General features: G+C 38.5%; 1 protein-coding gene across 1 annotated transcript; it reads right to left on the bottom strand.

Annotated features, from left to right (window-relative positions):
- Positions 1–16,486: 16,486 nt before the first annotated feature.
- LOC130951813 (protein NEGATIVE GRAVITROPIC RESPONSE OF ROOTS) lies at positions 16,487–19,436 on the bottom strand. The gene is made up of 6 exons (XM_057880549.1): positions 19,375–19,436; positions 19,201–19,279; positions 17,852–18,372; positions 17,540–17,708; positions 17,382–17,442; positions 16,487–17,070 (listed from the first exon to the last, which is right to left on the bottom strand). The coding sequence occupies exons 1-5, from the start codon at positions 19,378–19,380 to the stop codon at positions 17,423–17,425; spliced, it is 795 nt and encodes a 264-aa protein (XP_057736532.1). The 5' UTR covers positions 19,381–19,436; the 3' UTR covers positions 16,487–17,070; positions 17,382–17,422.
- Positions 19,437–19,733: the final 297 nt, after the last annotated feature.

Genomic DNA, 19,733 nt, shown 5'->3' on the forward strand with positions numbered 1-19,733 from the left:
TTGCATGACGCGTTCACAACCGAATCCGAGCTTAGTCCCCTTTGATCCGGAAATAGAACGAACTTTGTTTCATATTAGACAAGCTCGGAGGCGGCTAAAGTTTGGGAAAGGTGAAGAGGTTTTCACCACCTCAACCACCTTACTAAAAGTGAACATTGAACCGTCACTCTAAGAAGGCATTAGTCATACTTCCATCAATATCACTAACAACTCTTCTTTTGTTTTAGGCACTAACACCATGGATGCTCCGAGGAGAGTTACCATCAAGGAAGCGGGTGCACCGGATTATGTCCTTCAACCCCTTCATGTAACTCACCCCAACTTGAATGCAAACTTTGAATTGAAGACCGCTTTGATCAACCTCCTACCTAAGTTTCACGGGCTTCCCGCACAAGACCCTATTCGACATCTCAAAGACTTTCATCGTATATGCTCAACCACTAGACGGGAAAGATCCGATGAAGTTGCTATATGGTTGTTTGCTTTCCCTTTCTCTCTTGAGGACAATGCTAAAGAATGGTTCTACACTCTATCTAGTGAAGTCACCTCCGATTGGGACTTACTTAGAAGAGGATTCTTGGATAAATTCTTGCCCCCGGAGAAGATGGATAGGCTAAGGAAGGAAATGTCTTGTATTGTGCAAGGTGAAACGGAACCACTATACGAGTATTGGGAACGGTTTCGTAAGCTACTAGACGCATGCCCTAATCACATGCTTGACACTCAAGTATTGCTTTGATACATATGTCAAGGGATGCGAGAGCAAGATAGAACTCTCTTGGACACCTCTAGCAATGGTTCTTTGTCCAAATATAAAACAGCGGAGGAGGCATGGTAACTTATCATTGACTTAGCCGAATCCAATCAACATATGCGACGAAGAGTCAACCGCCCAAGAACCGTGAATGAGGTATCAACTAGTAGTGAAACCACCGCTCTAACTCAATCCTTGAGCGAAATGACATCCATCTTGAGGCAACTCCAATTGAACCAACAACAACCTCAATCATACCAACAACACTCCCCACCACCTCAACAACACAACCAACAATTGGTTCCTCAAAAAGTGTGTGGCATTTGTTCTTGCTACTCCCACTACACGGATGAGTGCCCGAGCCTTCAAGGAGATAACACCTTGGCGGCTACCCATAATTTCTATGACCGCCCAAATCAAGGGTACTACCAAGGCGGTAATCCTAACCAAGGGCACCCTTATCAAGGAGGAAGCTACAATCAAGGGAGTGGGTACCATAATCAAAATTGGAGAGACAATCATCAACAAGGGAATAGGGACAACAACAACAACAATGGAGGAGGTCAAAGATGGAGCAACAACTCACAAAATTTCTCACAAAACCGACCATACAACCCACAAAATCAACCATACAACCAACAAAATCCACAAAGAAACTACCAAACATACCAACCACCACATCAAAGACCACCACCCAACCAATCACAAACTCCTCAACTCACATATGTAACCACCCCCTCCAACCAAGACGAAACACTCCGGACCATCATCCAAGGCCAAAAGGAACTACAAAACACACTTTCTTCCAGTCTCACCGGCCTCACCTCTACACTACAAGCTCTTCTTGCACGAATGGACACACCCACAAACCCCACTCCTCAACTTCCAATCCAAAGCGTCATTCCCTCTCAACCTCAACCCAATCCTAAGGGGGGCATCAATGCCATCACCCTTAGATCCGGAACACAATTAAAAGAGAAGGGAGAAAAGGACTCAAATCCTATCACAATCGCTCAAGGAGAGGAGGGAATAGATATAGAAGAGGTAGTGGAAGAGGAGACACCACAAGTCATAATTGAGGATGAAGCTCAACCAACAAAGGAGACCCCCAAGGCCAAGAGAACCTTGGAAGAAGAAATTGCTCAACCACTCCCATTTCCAACATTTGCAAAGAAAGCTAGAAAGCGCATAGAACTCGACCCCAAAATGGTAGAAATGTTCAAGAAAGTTGAGGTAACCATCCCCCTCTTTGATGCTATCCATCAAGTTCCTAGATATGCAAAATTTCTTAAAGATCTATGCATGAACAAGGATAGAATTCTTGAATTGGAAACCATCCCATTGGGGAGTTCTATTTCCGCTTTAATGGGAGCATTGCCCGAGAAGTGTGATGATCCGGGCCCTTGTATGGTCACTTGCACCGTTAATGGAGTTCAATTTATAGATTGTATGTGTGACCTCGGAGCATGTGTTAGCATCATGCCGCTCTCAGTCTACTGGGTATTGAAGTTGCCACCACTAAAAAGGTCGACGGCAAGATTTGTCCTAGCGGATAAAAGCTTAATAACCGTGACGGGTGTTGCGGAAGACGTATTGGTGAATATCAAAGGGTTGGTGTTTCCAATTGACTTCTATGTCCTTGAAATGCCATCAAGCGAAACCGAGAGAGCATCATCTATCCTACTTGGAAGACCATTTTTGAGAACTTCTAGATTCAAGCTAGATGCCTACTCGGGAACCTACTCATTTGAAATAGATGGGAGAGTCGTAAGTTTTAGCCTAGAAGAAGCAATGAAGCATCCACCGGAGAATCACTCTCTATTCCGGTGTGACCCAATTGACAACATGGTTGCCGAAGTGCACCTTGCAAAGTTAGATGAGAAGTACATGATTGAAGAAGCAAATGAAGGTCCAAGCAAACTAAACACCACACACCACACATACCATCCGGAAACTCAAACTTCAAAGAATGACAAAAAGATGGAATTGAAGCCACTACCACCCCACTTAAGGTACTCATATCTTGATAAAGCCCAAAAGCTCCCCGTAATAATTGCAAAAGAGTTAACTCCTCAACAAGAAGAAAAATTGCTAGATGTATTGAGGAAAAACAAAAGGGCAATTGGGTGGAGTTTGGCGGATCTAGTGGGAATAAGCCCCCAAGTATGCGAGCATCGCATATTTCTTGAAGAAGGAGCAAAACCGGTCCGACAACCTCAAAGGAGACTTAACCCAACCATTCTTGAGGTTGTGAAAAAAGAAGTCACTAAGCTACTTGAAGTGGACATCATCTATCCTATCTCGGATAGCGAGTGGGTAAGCCCGGTCCAAGTGGTGCCAAAGAAGTCCGGGGTGACAACAATCAAAAATGAAAGTGGTGAACTTATAGCAACAAGAGTGCAAAATTCTTGGAGAGTATGCATAGACTACCGAAGGTTGAATGCGGCCACAAGAAAAGATCACTTCCCACTACCATTCATTGATCAAATGCTTGATCGATTAGCCGGTAAATCATATTATTGCTTTCTTGATGGTTACTCCAGATACTTTCAAATTCACATTGCCCTAGAGGACCAAGAAAAACCCACATTTACTTGCCCCTTTGGAACGTATGCTTACAAGCGTATGCCATTTGGCCTATGCAATGCACCGGCAACGTTTCAAAGATGCATGATGAGCTTATTTGCGGACTTTCTAGAGCAATGTATGGAAGTTTTCATGGACGACTTTAGTGTGTACGGTGATTCATTTGAGCATTGCTTAGGTAACCTTGAAAAAGTCTTAGAGAGATGCACCAAAAAAAACCTTGTCTTAAATTTTGAAAAATGTCATTTCATGGTCAAACAAGGCATTGTTTTGGGACACATAGTCTCAAAAGAAGGCATCTCCGTAGATCCGGCAAAAATAAATGTCATATCTAGTTTACCTTACCTCTCCTCCGAGAGGGAAGTTCGCTCTTTTCTTGGACATGCAGGATTCTATAGGAGATTCATCAAAGACTTTAGCAAGGTGGCCTTACCTCTCTCTTGACTACTACAAAAGGACACTGAATTTGAGCTGAGCAAGGAATGTATGGAAGCATATGACAAACTTAAAGTAGCATTGACACAAGCTCCTATTGTGCGAGGACCGAATTGGACTCAACCATTTGAAATCATGTGTGATGCTTCGAATTATGCGATAGGAGCCGCGTTAGCACAATGCGAGGGTAAGATTCTCTATGTCATAGCTTATGCTTTCAAAACACTAGACGGAGCCCAATCCAACTACACTACTACGGAAAAGGAACTCCTAGCTATTGTTTTTGCTCTGGACAAGTTCCGAGCCTATCTTCTTGGTTCCAAGGTTGTAGTGTACTCGGATCACGCGACACTAAAGTATTTGTTGGCCAAAAAAGAATCAAAACCGAGATTAATTCGTTGGGTGCTTTTTGTTACAAGAATTTGACTTGGAGATCAAGGATAGGAGTGGTTCCCAAAACCTAGTGGCGGACCATCTAAGTAGCCTCGAACACACAAAAGGCGACACCACTCCTATCAATGACTCCTTTCCTTTAGAAGCTTTGCACGCAATCTTGAAAGTAGTTCCTTGGTATGCCCCAATAGCAAACTACTTGGTTTCACGCACTCTCCCTCCCAATCTCAACAAACACCAAAAGGATAAGCTGAGAAGCGAATCCAAATACTATGTTTGGGACGATCCCTATTTGTGGAGGTGTGGAGCGGACCAAATAGTGCGACGGTGCATACCCCAAACCGAATTCCAAGCAATCTTGGACGCTTGCCATGCTTCCGAAGGAGGTGGCCACTACGGCCCCCAAAGAACGGCAAGAAAGGTCCTTGATTGCGGATTTTGGTGGCCAACCCTTCTCAAAGATTCTTCTCTCTATTGCAAATTTTGTCCCCAATGCATTCGGTTTGGAAATATTTTTAAGAAGGACGAAATCCCCCAACAAAATATGCTTTTTTGTGAAATCTTTGATGTATGGGGAATCGACTTCATGGGACCATTTCCAAATTCCAATGGCTTTCTCTACATCTTGTTAGCCGTCGATTATGTGTCAAAATGGGTGGAGGCAATGCCCACCCGAACGGATGACGCTCATGTTGTTTATTCTTTTGTGAGGAACAATATCATTTGTCGCTTTGGCTCCCCAAGAGCAATCATAAGTGACCAAGGATCCCACTTTTGCAACAAAAAATGGACGGCCTCATGAGAAAGTATGGCATCATACACAAAGTCGCCACGGCTTACCACCCTCAGACAAATGGCCAAGCCGAGGTCTCTAACCGGGAAATCAAACATGTGTTAGAAAGGATTGTGAAGCCGAATCGGAAGGATTGGAGCGCTAAACTCTCCGATGCACTTTGGGCTTATCGAACGGCTTACAAAACACCCATTGACATGAGCCCCTTTAGGCTTGTATATGGTAAAGCATGCCACTTACCGGTAGAAATCGAACACAAATCTTATTGGGCCATAAGGGAATGTAATATGAGCTTGGGTGGAGCCGGAGTAGAGAGAAAGCTTCAATTAGCGGAATTGGAATGCTTAAGATTAGAAGCTTATGACAACTCTAGACTTTACAAGGAAAAGATGAAAGCCATCCATGACAAGAACATTAGGAGAAGGGAATTCCGACCCGGTGAACTAGTCCTTCTCTACAACTCAAGGTTGAGATTACTACCCGGAAAGCTTAGATCAAGGTGGGATGGACCCTACCAAGTGGAGAAAGTAGAACCTTATGGGGTCTACCACTTGCGCCACCCATCAAGTCCGGACATCTTCAAGGTAAATGGGCACCGTCTCAAATTGTACCATGGTGAGCAAAGAAAGAACTCCAAGGAATTTGAAGTATTCCTCTTGAGGGATGCATCTCTTGAACAAGAACTTTAAGCTAGTGGAAGTCCAACTTAAGGACGGTAAACAAAAGTGCTAGGTGAGAGACACCCCACCATGGTAAGATCTTCCTTTGTACATAGCCATTGCATCATTCTTTGATTGACATTTGCTTAACACTTGACTTCATGTTGGGTAGCTAGCTAATAGATGTAGTTGTTAGCTAGATTTCAATTCTAATTCTGTTTCATTTGTTGAGTTCACTTGGTAGTTTATCAAGTTAAAAACATCCTTCTATAGTGCTTAAGTGGCTGTTTGGAGGGTTGGAATGCTATAAGTGGTGCAAAAACATGCAAACTTTGGAAAAGGCACCCTTCTGCGCGTGCGCGCACCTGGCGCGTGCGCGCCCTTGAGGCATTTGACGACCACCCACGCGGACGCGCACCGTGCGCGGACGCGTGGGTTGCGAAAAGCACCCCTCCATACATTTTCCAGAGAGTTACGCCCACACCACGCCAGCACCATGCCTGAGGCATAGGCCACTCACGCGTGCGCGCACATGGCGCGTACGCACGCTTTCACAAATTTGCAGATCGACGTGCTAGCGCACCGTGCGCGTCCGTGCCGATCATCCTTTTGCACTTCTGGTACATATTCCAGAGAGTTAGGCTACTCTCGGGCCTGCACTAAGCCACCAGCCCAACACCTCTGCCGCGTGCGCGCACCTGGCGCGCACGCGTCCATATTCTCGCAACACGAAGTGTGCGCGCGCGCCTAGGCCGCGCACGCATCCCTCCTCTAGGCCACTCCACAGAGAGTTAGGCCCACCCCAGGCCCATCTCATGCCTGGGGCATAACCACGTTGACGCGCGCGCGCCAACAGCCCTGCAGCCAACTTCTGGTACCTCGTCCAAAGAGTTGTGCCACCTCTAAGCCACCCTTGTGCTACCAGCCCAAGCGCATGGGCGTGTGCGTGCAGCGTGCGCGCGCGCGCCCCCACTCCACCTCGCTCCCTTGCGCGAGCGCGCACCGTGCGCGCACGCGCACCGTGCGCGCACGCGTGGGTGATCGACGCCAACTTAATAGGGAGCACACTTGCCCCCTTCATTCTTCTTCTCCTTTCCCTCTTCTTCTCACTCTTTCTACTACCCATCCACCTACTACCATTTCTTCTTCCAGTCAACCACCTCCTACCACCTACCTCCGGTGGCCCCACATTACCCCTCCACTCTCCATCACTCCACTCTACAACTTCTTCTTCCATATCCTCTTCCATCTCTCAAGGTACTATACTAAGCTCCCCTCTTGCTCCACCTCTCTCTTTTTCATTCTTAATCATTTAGTTTCATTTTTTTTTAGGTAGTCTCTTTCCTTTTCTCCTCCCTCTTTTTAGTTACTTCTTTGGGGTGTTTTTGTTTTTTTCCATTTAACTCTTCATAGGCATTTGGGTCCTACATTCTCTTGCATTGGTAGATGAGATGTGTTGCTTGATTTTCTTACAACCACTGTGCACTGTAGTCATTAATAATGGATTGTGGAATGTTACATTGCTTTCACCTTCATCTAATTACATACTACAAAAAGGATGCACGTCAAGTGTTCGACGAAAGGCATACTTGAGTTTTGAGCTCATTTTGACTAATTGCCTCTCAACTAATCACTTTTGGGTGCACCCCCACATTCTCCAATCCATCCACTCACCTTTTCATAACTTGCTTCCCACTTTTGGTATTTGAGGGTGTATGCTTCTCATGCTTCTTACTTGCATGCTTAAACTACCCTTGCACCACATGCAAATGATTTGCCTTACTCTTCACATGTTATCTTAGTTACATGTTACAGCTGTCATATAATAATGATACCCATATTATATGGCACAACTTTTCATTTGCATAATCGCATTCAATTACGCTTCTTTGGGTTTGATGTTATCCCCTTTCTTTGCTATCACAGGATGGTCATAAAAAAGAACAAAGGAAAAGCCCCGAAGAAGCCAGCTTCCAATAGAGCGTGCCAAGAACTAACGGCCAAGCCACTCCTGAAGAAGGCTAAGGGCCCCGTTGATGTTCTAGAGAAGGACAACCCTCCAAAGGATTCACATAAGTTCCCTAACCGCTACTGCGAACTTGTTTACTCAAGAATGATTGAACGGAATTATCACCCGGAGCCTCTTCTAGTCCTACCGGCTCACCTCACTCCGATAGTGATGCCACACATTGACCGGAGGCAATGGAGGTTCCTCTTGAGGCAACCAAAGGAGGCTAATCTCTCATGGGTGGTGGAATTCTACTCCAACTACCACTCACCCCTTCTCACATCAATATTTGTGCGCCGGAAGTAAGTGTCAGTCACAGTGGAAACCATCCGTGAAGTACTTGGGATTGGGCCGTTAACGGATGGATATGATGCCTACCAAGAAGTCTTGACTGCATGCGATGACCATGCGTTCGATTGGAGCGCGATCCTCCGCGTAATTGCTTTACCCGATGCATATTGGATTCGGGGGACCATAAAGCAAAGACCAAAGGATTTAGATGTCCGCCACCTCACTCAAGAAACCACGGCATGGGCCCAAATTCTAGCTCACTACGTGCTCCCGAGCACCCATGGGTCATCCATTACCGCCGAGCTTGCATTATTGATATGGTGCATCTTAACCGAGAAACCGGTCGACATTTCGCATGCCATTCGCCAATCCATGGGGCGCATTCATGCCAAAAGAAATCTACCATTCCCTGCTATGGTGACCGAATTGGTTGCAATGGTCGGCGTCAACCGGGAGGCTAAGAATAGGAGAACCTCAATTCCGGTCGAGGGCGATGTTATTCCGACCAAGAGGTGCCTCAAGCCTCCGGAACTCACTAAGGACATTGGACTACCCACACCAATTCGCAACACTACCACATCATCTACACCACAAAAATCAGCCACCCAACGCCTTGAAGACCTTCACAAGAAGTTGGACCGTTATGAGAGGCGTAATCAACGCTGATATGCTCACGTGAAGAAACTTCTAAGCGTAGTCACCCCACCTATGGAGGAACCAGATATCTCCACATCCACCGCAACTTCAAGCGGAGATAGCGATGACATTGGAGATGAGGGACACTCGGGACTCGACCACCCATTGCGCCTAACCTATAGCACGGAGGACCATGCTAAGTTTTAAGTGTGGGGAGGTCGGCCGACCGATCTCCGTAGGTAACATCCGAATAAATTCTTGTTCTTTGAACTCCTTTGTAATTAGGATAGGTTGCATGATTAGATCTTATTTGACACCATTTGCATGATAAGTTTACTTGGTTGGAACAATGAAACTCTTTCTTAGGAAACCAATACTTTGGGGCAACCGTGGCATTGCCAATTTTAAATACTTTGATGCCAAAATTGCATGAGGAATTATATTTTGGAATATGGATTTTGAGTTAAGAACACAAGCTAGTGAGCTTTGAGCCTTGTTTTGTGGCTACATCTTATAGTCACCTACTGTCCTTCTTGTGTGCAATTGTTTTCTCTCTATAAGTGTGATCCTTGATTTGTTTGATTCTTTATATCCATTATTTTGTGTATTCATGCATTTATATGATTGAGGCCATCAATTCATTAGCTCACTTACCCAAATGGCCTTACCTTTTATCTTCCTTTGTTAGCCAACTTTGAGCTTACGCTTAACCCACTTATTCTTATTTTAGCACATTACAAGCCTTAAAGTGGAACACAATGAATGTCCTTTATTTGGATCTTTGATTGGCTTAGGCTAGTGAGTGTGAGTGTCATCCAAGGGTGGGAAAACTTTGGGACATTGGATGGGATAAAAGGGTGTTTGTGTTTTGTATTTTTATATTGGGGAATTGGTACATACTCATGTATTGATTAAATATAGAGACCTTATGCATCGATGTTCTTGTGTATAGTTGAAAGAAAAAAAAAGAAAAAAAATGAAAAGAAAAAGAAATGGAAGCGAAAAAAAAAAAGAAAAAAAAAGGGGGTATATAGGAAAAGAAAGGAAAGAAAAAGAAGAGCAATAAAGGGGACAAAATGCCCCAAAGTGAAGCTCGATAAGAATCAATGCATAAGTGTGGTGAAGTGAAAAGAAAATGCATGAGTATGTGAAAAAGTGAGGAATGGGTAGCTAGATTAGTACTTAATTGTATAGGATGTCATAGGTTAGGTGCGAAGTCTAAGCCCATCAAAGATTCAAACTTCAAGCTCACTTGACCAAATACGCATCCTACCTTAACCCTAGCCCCATTACAACCTAAAGAAAAGACCTCATGATAATTGTATGCATACATTGAATAATTGTTGACTGTTAGATGAAAAACAAATCTTGGAAAGCATGATTAGGGGAAGATCGAGTAAACCAACCCCAAACACCGAGCAACTAGAGTGCAAACACTTTCGGTGAGGGTTCGATGCTCAATTCCTTGATTCCCGGCTCTCACGAGCGTTCCTCATGCAAGGTTGCATATATTGCATTTGATGCTTAAAATTGGTAAGTCCTATATATTGACCACCATCGGACCTTATGTGCTTGCATATATCTTAGGAAGGTCGATTTGTTCCTAACCAAGTAGATAGTAGCACTAGTCATAGTTGCATTCAGATAAGTAGGTTGCACTTCACGAGCCCTATATCTTTATGATCCCTCGGTCTTTTGTGCCTCCTTTGCATTTCTCTAAGCATGAGGACATGCTAGAATCTAAGTGTGGGGAGGTTGATAAACCCCATTTTGAGGGTTTATCTTGTGTTGATTTCAGGGGTTTTATCAATGATTCCACACGCTTTCTATATGAAAATACAAGACTTTGTGTTCCTTTCCTAATTTTGCCTCATGGATGAAAACATGCTTATTTTGCACTAAATTAGACACATTTCTAATCTTCTATTGGTGCCATTCGATGCCGTGACCTGTGTGTTAAGTGATTTCAAAATATAGGGCAAGGATGGACCGGAAGAGAGAAGGAGGACGGGTGCAAAGGAAGGGAGCATGAGAATTGAGCTTTGGAAATCTCAGCATGGGCGCGTGCGCGCACTGGACGCGTCCGCGTGGATTGAGCAGCTAGAAGTCGAAGCCAAGAGCCAAGCCACGAGCCGGCTTGCGTAGCGGCTAGGCCATGATCTTCAGTGGTGTGCACGCGTACATCACGCCTCCGCGCACATTACAAGATTCTTCGGTGGCGCGCACGCGTACATTGCGCGTGCGCGCCGATGTTCGAATATGATTTTTTTAAGAGCCACGTGACTTGGGCGTGGAGGCAGTTGGGAATCCCATTTTGGGGAAGTGTCTTGGCGGGAAAAGCTTAAGAAGACCAAAGGAACAAGGGTTAAGGACTTTTAGCTCATTTTCTAGATTTGAGATATTTTGAAGATAGTTAGTTACACTCTTGGAGAAGAGGAGAGAGATTTCAAAGCTCTCACTAGGGTTCATCTTCATCCAATTTCTGAATTTTCAATCACTCTTTGGTGAGATCCATTGCAATTCTCAATTCACTTTGTTCATGTCATAGATCTTCTTCTCCAATCTCAAGTAGTACTTGTAATTGCTCAATTCTCATAGATCTAGGATTCAACTTTGTAGTTTTGGATTTTATCAATTCCTTGAGAATTTTGTTTTCATTGTTGTTCTTTGATAATTGTTGTTAGTTCCTTGTGTTGCAATACTTTTAATTCTATTTTCTTCTCATTTTTACTATGACTTTCATTCTTGCTCATCAAATGTTTGATAAAATGTCAACACTAGTTATGGAGTAGAAATTTCTTACTTGGCATAGGGTTTGGGCCATTAGAAGAAGTTGAATAGTTGTGTCAATTGTTGATTTGGAATTAGGGATTGCTAATTGACTTGGAGTGCACTAAAGCTAGATTTCCATGAGGTGAAGCTAGGACTTGTGACTCGAGTTGATTATTCTCATTTGACTTTTCTCTATGCCTAGGGGTTAACTAAATGAAGCAAGGCCTAATTGTTGTCATCATTGAAGGAACTATAAGGATAGAATTTCTAATGCCAACCCTAAGCCAAGTCTTTTAATGATTGATTGTTTGTTTCCTATTACTTTGCTAAAATCTTCAAAGAATCCTAACGAGGCTTTCTAATCAATAAGATGCACACTTTAGCAATTCCAAGGGAGGACGACTCGGGAGACTAGTACTCTCGGTTATAGATTGTAGGATTGTTTGGTGTGAAGTTTAAGTGTCGATTAGACTATAATCACGATTATATTCATCATTGAATTCTAAATCGGCATGCTAAATTTCGTTTATCAGTGATAGAATGAAAGTTGAGACAAGAGACACAAGTAACAGAGAACCAATTTGGAACTATATACCTGTTAAGAATGATGATAGAGAGGTATCATAGTAATAAGTAATAACAGGGATCTACATATTATGTTTATTGATTTAGAAAAAAACATACGATAGGATGCCAAGGAAGGTCTTATGAAAGATTTTGGAAAGGAAGAGAATAAGGATCGTATATATTCGTGCAATTGAAGATATGTATGATGGGTTACAACTAGTGTGAAGACTCAAGGTGATGTGACAGAGAAATTTTCTATTGGTGGTATAGGATTACACCAGAGATTATCTTTAAGTCCATACATTTTCATATTAGTTTTGAAAGTACTCACAGAGCATATCTAACAGCATGTGCCATGGTGCATGTTTTTTGCCAATGATATCGTTCTTATGGGAGAGTCAAGAGAAGACCTAAATAAGAAGTTGGTTTATGGAGAGAAGCTCTATAAGTGTATAGTTTGCGCATAAGGCATAAAAAGATAGAATATATGGAATGTAAGTTCGGTCGTCGAAGGGAAAATCTTAATATAGAGGTGAAGGTTGGAGAAAACATCATACAAAAAGTTAAAAGTTTTAAGTATCTTAGATGCATCATACATGATAATAAAGAGATTGAACATGATGTAAATCATAGGATCCAAGAAAGTTGGTCAAAATTGCGGAGTGCGTCTAGTTTTATATGTGACAAAAAAGTGCCTCTAAAATTTAAAGGTAAATTCTATCGCAATGCTATCAGACCGCCTATACTTTATGGTACAGAGTATTCATGAACATAAGTTAAGTATGACAAAGATGAAGATATTGAGATGGATGAGTGATCATACGCGATTGGATAGAATAAGGAACGAAGATATAAGAAAGAGAGCTAGAATAGCACCTACTGTGCAAAAAGATGGTAGAATCGCATCTCAGGTGGTTTGGACATGTGAGAAGAAGACCGACAGAGCACCCAGTCAGGAAGGTGGATGAGATGGAAGATGGACAATGGGTGAAAGGCAGAGGAAGACATAGGAAAATCATCCATGAGGTGATCAAACGAGATCTATATATAAATAGTCTCTCTGTAAACATGATACATGATAAAACTCAATGGTGTCATTTGATTTATGTAGTTGACCCTATCTAGTGAGACAAGATTTTGTTTTTTTGTTATCCGGGACAAACCAAACTTCTAACCAAATTTGATTTGGCTAGGTTTACTCCATATTCTTTCAACACTAAGTACTCACCCAACTTAGTAAGAAAAACTTCTCAGGTTTAAGAAATAAAACAGAAAATTATTACAAAAGATATTTATATAATTTTTTACTTTTTCTAATCTAACTCTCTTTACTTTTTTTCTCAATGACTTTTTTCTAAATCCTTACGTTTATGTCTTTTTTCATTGAATGAAATAAAGAAGGATACACTGAAGAACCAGAATATTCAATAAAGAACTATGAAGGAGAAGAAATAAAATAGCTTGAATGCTATAAACATAACTCAATTTTAGAACTTTCAAATGTTGCCTTTCATCTTGGCGGAATGCTCCTTTTAGTGTAGGTGCATTGCTTTTAAAACTTCAGACTTGAATGGTAAAGGTGCTGAGTTGATTCATATTTGTGAATTCTCTATTCTTACTTCAATCTTTAACTAACTATTTCCTTTTGTATGGGGTAATACCTCCAAAGCTTTATTTTTGGCCATCAATTAGTCATTAATGTTTAAAAATATGAGATAAAATATGTTATTGGATTACTAGACTAAAGAAATTGAATTGATGGTTAAGTAATGGTCAAAAATTAAAAATTTTGATAATTTCTAATATTTCTTATAATGATGTTTATAAAAAAATAATATTAAAATCTAATTTTTAAAATATTTTTTAAAAATATATATTTAATGTTAAATATTTTTTTATCATATTTTAAGAATATTTTTATGATTAGTGAAAGTGAAAGAAATTTTTGTCATGATTGTAATCATTCTAGTGATTTACTGATCCAAAGACATTACTCTCAAGTAAATAAAATTATTTTTTTTAACTCATATCCTGGGAATTACCATTTATTCATATTTGCAAGTGGCTGATTTTGGATGTATAATTAGAGATTTTAATGGCTATTGAGTGATGGATTGTTTGAGTAGTATTTTTTTTGGTCTATTTTTACATGTGAGTTATTCGTTATTTGGAAAAGACTTATTCTAACTTGGGAGTGTGATATTAAATAAATTATCTGTGAAACTGATTATTTGGATATCTTGCATCTTTTGTATTATAGTGTTCATGGTGACATGTTTGATATTTCTGATATAGTTGCTAAGACTAAAGAGCTCCTGGTCAGTCCATTTTGAATAGGTTAGTCGTGAAGTAAACAAAGCTACAGATTGATTAGCGCGTTATGGAGCTTTGGTTAATCATATTCATGTCATTTAAAATTTTTCTACTGAAGACCTTGAACAAATTCTTTACTCTGACTCAATTTAGTTAGTTTGTTTTGTTTTTTTTATTTTGTTTAGACACCAAAAAAAAAAAAAGAATTCATTCTCTCCTTCCAAGACCATCAAAAAGGCCAAACAAAATAAATTTGTAACAAATAAAAATTTCATCTACACCCTTTGTAAATCAACAACTAAAGGAAAAAAAGATAAATTATATTTTTTGTCTCTAAAATTTGGCAAAAATTTTAAAAATATCTCTAAATTTTATTTTGTTTAATTTTGTCTCAAAAGATTTCGATTTGCATCCAACATACCCTTGAGAGATAAATTTTCAAAAAACATTAAGACTAATTCAATAGTAATGCATGAAAATTATGTTAAATTTGCTTATTTTAAAGGTTGTTCTTTTGAAATTATTGTCGAATTGGTCCTAAGTTTTTTGAAAAATTAGCCTCCATGGATATATTTAATGAAAATAAAATATTTTGAGATAAAATTGAAACAAAATAAAATTTAGGAATATTTTTAAAACTTTTGTCAAACTTTAAAGATAAAAAATATACTTTACCCAAAAAAAAGATATGTATTACTATTGGTACCAAAGTTAACAGGTCAGGTAATTCGACTATACTAAAGCAAAAAGTATCGACCGATCCATAAAAAAGTCGAAGTTTGATGCAGATCGAAATGATATGGCACAAGGGTTAATCTATATTGAAAGTTTCGACTTACTATGAAAATTCGACCATAAGAAAGTAGAATGTCAATTATAAGATGAGTTGAGTCAGAAGTCTCTAAAGTCGAAATGCGCTAATTACACATGACTTTATCTAGAAGTGTTATATAGAACATGAAATTTGGAGACCAAGGTAAGAGAGGATGTGGGATGTCAAACTTGGAAGCCAAGATTCTTCGTGGTCAAGACAAAGATTTTAGATCGTGGATCACGAAGATCTTGAGAAAAATGAAGAAGTTAGATCGTATCAAGAGAGGAGCATTATGCAGTTCATTTTTTGTAATCAATCAATAAAAAGAGTCTAGAAGAGTTTAAAGATTTTAATCGGAACACTTCACAATCACACTAAATTGCAAACATCTAAGTCACAGTAACATAAAAAAAATTATGGAATACTAATGCAAGTGAGTATCTGATGTCAATTTTTTTTATTAATTTTTTTGTTCCTTTTTTTATTTATTTATTTTATTTATTTTTTTTATTTTTAATTTATTTTATTGCTTTGATTTTCTTATCAAGTATTTTTATTTCGAGTACTTTTATTTCCTTTTCATTTTAAACTCCATAAGTAATTTATTGTTTCATTTACAATTTTTATTTATCCATCTATTTTCCGTTTTGTTATTTTCTTTACAATTATTTATTTTCCGACACATCTCATACATTTTATAATACAAAAATTAAATAATTTTCGAGTTGAGTTAACTCTTTTTTATAGAAGTTATATCTGCTCCTCAAATTAAGATCTTGATACAAACTTTGATTCGACATTCTATCGAAGTTACAAAAAATCAAGTGAAACGATTACATATAACAAAGAACACCAAATCTCACAAATTCGTGGCAACCTTAGAAAACTGTTGCGTTTCTCCCAATCTCAATAACAAATGTCCATACCCAACTCAATCAGTTTACTTCGACATGCGAAGAAAAAATATGAATTATTACACCATAACAAAGACCTTTATTATAAGGTAAAAAATGGGGTACCAAAATGAGTCTTATTTCAAAAATCAGTTGCAGCCTATGTTATTGAAATTAGACGAATGCCAGTGTAGGTGTTGTTCAATGCATACATACATATACACATGCAATCTTTACCCAAAACGAATTGACTATTTCGAAGTGTAACTATTAAAACGTGTTCAGTAACTATGGCAATATAATATAATGATAAAAAATGTTTAATAAGAAAAAAAATGTCCTATTTAATATTTATTAATTTATTAATTTTAGTAATAATTAATAAATATTAAATAAAATAAATTCTCACTATTTTTTATTTTTCTAGAATATCAGGTCTATCTCGTATATACAAACATCAAGCTAAGTATTGTTTCATTCCCAAATCGTTACAACTTACAAGGACAATGATCATTTCAAAGTTTAACTAGTAAAGATGTTCAATGACTATAATTTGGCGATATAATCAGGTCTATCTTATAAATACAACAGCAAGTATTGTTCATTTCCAAATCTTGTTACAAGGACATGAGCAGCCACAAAAAAAAAAAAGTGGAATAACAAATTGTGTGCCCAGTCTACAGAAGTGTAATTTAACCAGCAGCCATACCAGAAATCTATCATGATTTTCGGTAACATGAGTTGCTCCACATCAGGGAACAAAACCATGAAAAAAAATAACGGAATGTACCGTTACCAAAAATAGAGATCGATACTACTATGTTTTGCACCCCTCAATTCTTCTTGTAGATCCCAGATCTTTTTTTTTTTTGAAAAAAGGTGAGCTCCACTTTGTTATCAGGTATGCTTTTGTGATTTCTTTTTCTTACACTTTCTGTGTACTCATTACTTCATTAAAGTAGGATAAAATTCATCACATTCACTCCTTATAACGATGAAATGAAAATGAGTATATGATGATTACAAAAAGAAAAAAAAAATCATTTATCACTACTCTTTTTACTTTTCCCCGATCAACCCCCTCCCTTTGGTTTCCTCTCATTCTTCTTTTCTCTCATCAATGTCTTTATGTACTTTATCTTCGATTTCTTTAAATCTGCAACAAAAAAAAAGTGAATTCTAAGATAGATTTGATGAAATAGTAATATATTTTTTAGCTTGTCACCGTGTAAATAATTTAACGTAGTTTAAAAAAATGTTGTCATTTTTTATGAAAGTTTAATTTTAGGTGAAAACCCAGGTATAGTCTACTTCATGTGAAGTTAATAGTTGAGAGTCGTTAACTAATTTGAATTATTTGATTAAATTTTCATATAATGGCTCTCAATTATCAACTTCATTTAAAGTTAACTGCACTTGAGTTTGCATCTTCTCTGCAATGAGATATAGCACAAGAAAGTAACTCACCTGAGCATATAATAACGGAGCAACTAAAAATAGAGCAAGATTTAAATCTCTAGAACAATATCTGCAAGAACAAAAAAGATCTCATGAGTCCATGCCGTTTATGTCTAGGATTCTATTTTTCTACAATGATGTTGATGACTAAAATGAACTTAGCTTACATTCAGAATCTGTCTTGACCCATTTACAACCATCATCTTTCCTCTCTTCTGGTTCTTCCACATTCCTCTTCTTTGTTGCCGACTTCTTGTCCTGTATGCACTTCTTCATCACCGGCGACCGGGAAGAATTTTGGGTGCATATTTTCTTGTGAAGAATCGTCCTTAAAAGCTGTATAACAATAACAACCCACCACTATTTACAATTTAGAGTCTATAATTTAAGACAAACAAAATAATTTTAAAAAAATTAGTTCCCTAACATTAGTAAATATAAAAATATAGAGGCAAATTGGAATCCAAATGAAAGGTTACCTTCTCCATTCTTGACTCTTGAAGAGTATCCCTAAGGCTAGGTGTTGGAGCAAATCCACTTCTACAAACAAAGATTTTCTTGAGCAGGAAAGAAAGTGATTTCTTCCCAATTGCTTTCTTGCTGTTATCTGCACAAATGTCTTTGCATTTACCGAGTATGACACTAAGTGTTTTCTCAATATCTTCCTCTTTATCACCGGAATCACTGCAAAGCGCGTTACTTATTCTCCTGTCCACCTCCAAGCTAGAAGGACAGTTCAGAAATCTATCCAGAGGAAGCTCAGAAATCTCCTTCTCGACACTCGGCTTTCGCCGCAGGAGCTTAGTTAGCTCCTTTTGTAGTTTACCGATTTCTTCTGGTGTAAAGTCTGCTATTTCCTCTGATGAGGATGGATCCTCTGAACATGTGTTTTGGTTTTCTTGGCTCTCTTTTATTTCGCTGTTGTTTCCGAAAGTTCCGATTGCTAGTAAACCATGAGGCCAATCACTGAACTCCTCTCGAGGCTCTTGTTTTGCATGATCTGTGCATTCCAAACAACAAATAACCAAGTCAGTTTTTAATTCTTGGATAGACCACCATTTTTGAACTGTATTTCTATTTGAAAAAGTCTAAAAAGCCAAGCCAATATTTTTATTAAATTCTGACCAACATTTAACTAATAAAAAAATAAATAATTTCACACCATTAAATATAATCTCATATCATTAAAAATATTAATAATGATTAATTGATAACTACAAATCACAAAATCTGCTGACCTTTAACCTTCATCTTTCTTTTTTTCTATTTTCTTATGTGCACTACAAGATACACAGTGACATCCACAACTTTCAACTTCCAGGATGTCAATTAGATTATTAGGAACGAAAATTGATTATGATTCAATACTAGGATACAAATCTTAGAGAACTTTAATATAATTTAGCAGTCTCTTGTTTAGTTGGCAGCTATAGCAATAACACAGTTAAAAATCTAAATTCAAGAAAGAGAGAGATACTAGTCAAAACATAAAATAATATATGTAAGCAGTTATTATGCCTTCTCTCTGTCACTAAATGTTTTCCATTTTTGTCATCGTTCCTTAAAAGAGAAGTTAGAATGTTTTGGTAAATCACACAATTTAAACCACAAAAATCCTAAAAACAACTAGCAGTATAAATAATGTAATATTTAATTTATTTTTAATATATATTTTATATTTTAATATTTTATACCAATAATTAATTTAGTGGCAAATTTTTTGTGTATAGCTAACATGCTTGTTTAAACTATAGCATCCTATTGGCGTAGCATTAGCCCAAACAAAAAAGAAAAGAGAAAAAAAAAAAGAATATGGATGAAAACTTACATGTAGTAGTAGTTGTACATGAATTTTGTTTTGTGCTCCCTTGATTTCCACTAAATTTATTCTGCATCCAACTGAGGAACTGCAAAAATAATTCATACAACTCTATCATATCATTTTTACAATAGAATGAATTGAAACTCCAAAAGGAACTAAAACACTAACACTAATGCTAACCTTCATTGTTTATGAGAGGACCAAGGGAAGCAAGGGGGAACGAAGGATTGAATGAATGAATGAATGAAAGGGCTTAAAAAAGGTTCCCAACCTGAAAGTGATAGCTGGCTAGCAATAAATATATATAAGGTAAGGGACTAAGAAGAAAAGGTTGCAATCATGGTAACACTAGTGGGGGAGAGTGCCAAGTGTCAATAACATACGGGATGATAATAAAGTCATTTTTTTTATAACAAAGTTTCCTTGAGACCAGATCTTAAAAGCCAATCAGGATGAGTCTTGAGATTAGAAAAGTAAGATGAGAGTTTGATGAATTTCATGGCCAAATTGAGCTACCTCTTGGACTCATTTCTTCTTTT

This window comes from Arachis stenosperma, chromosome 9 (assembly GCF_014773155.1).
Source record: "Arachis stenosperma cultivar V10309 chromosome 9, arast.V10309.gnm1.PFL2, whole genome shotgun sequence".
Taxonomy (NCBI): Eukaryota; Viridiplantae; Streptophyta; class Magnoliopsida; order Fabales; family Fabaceae; genus Arachis; species Arachis stenosperma.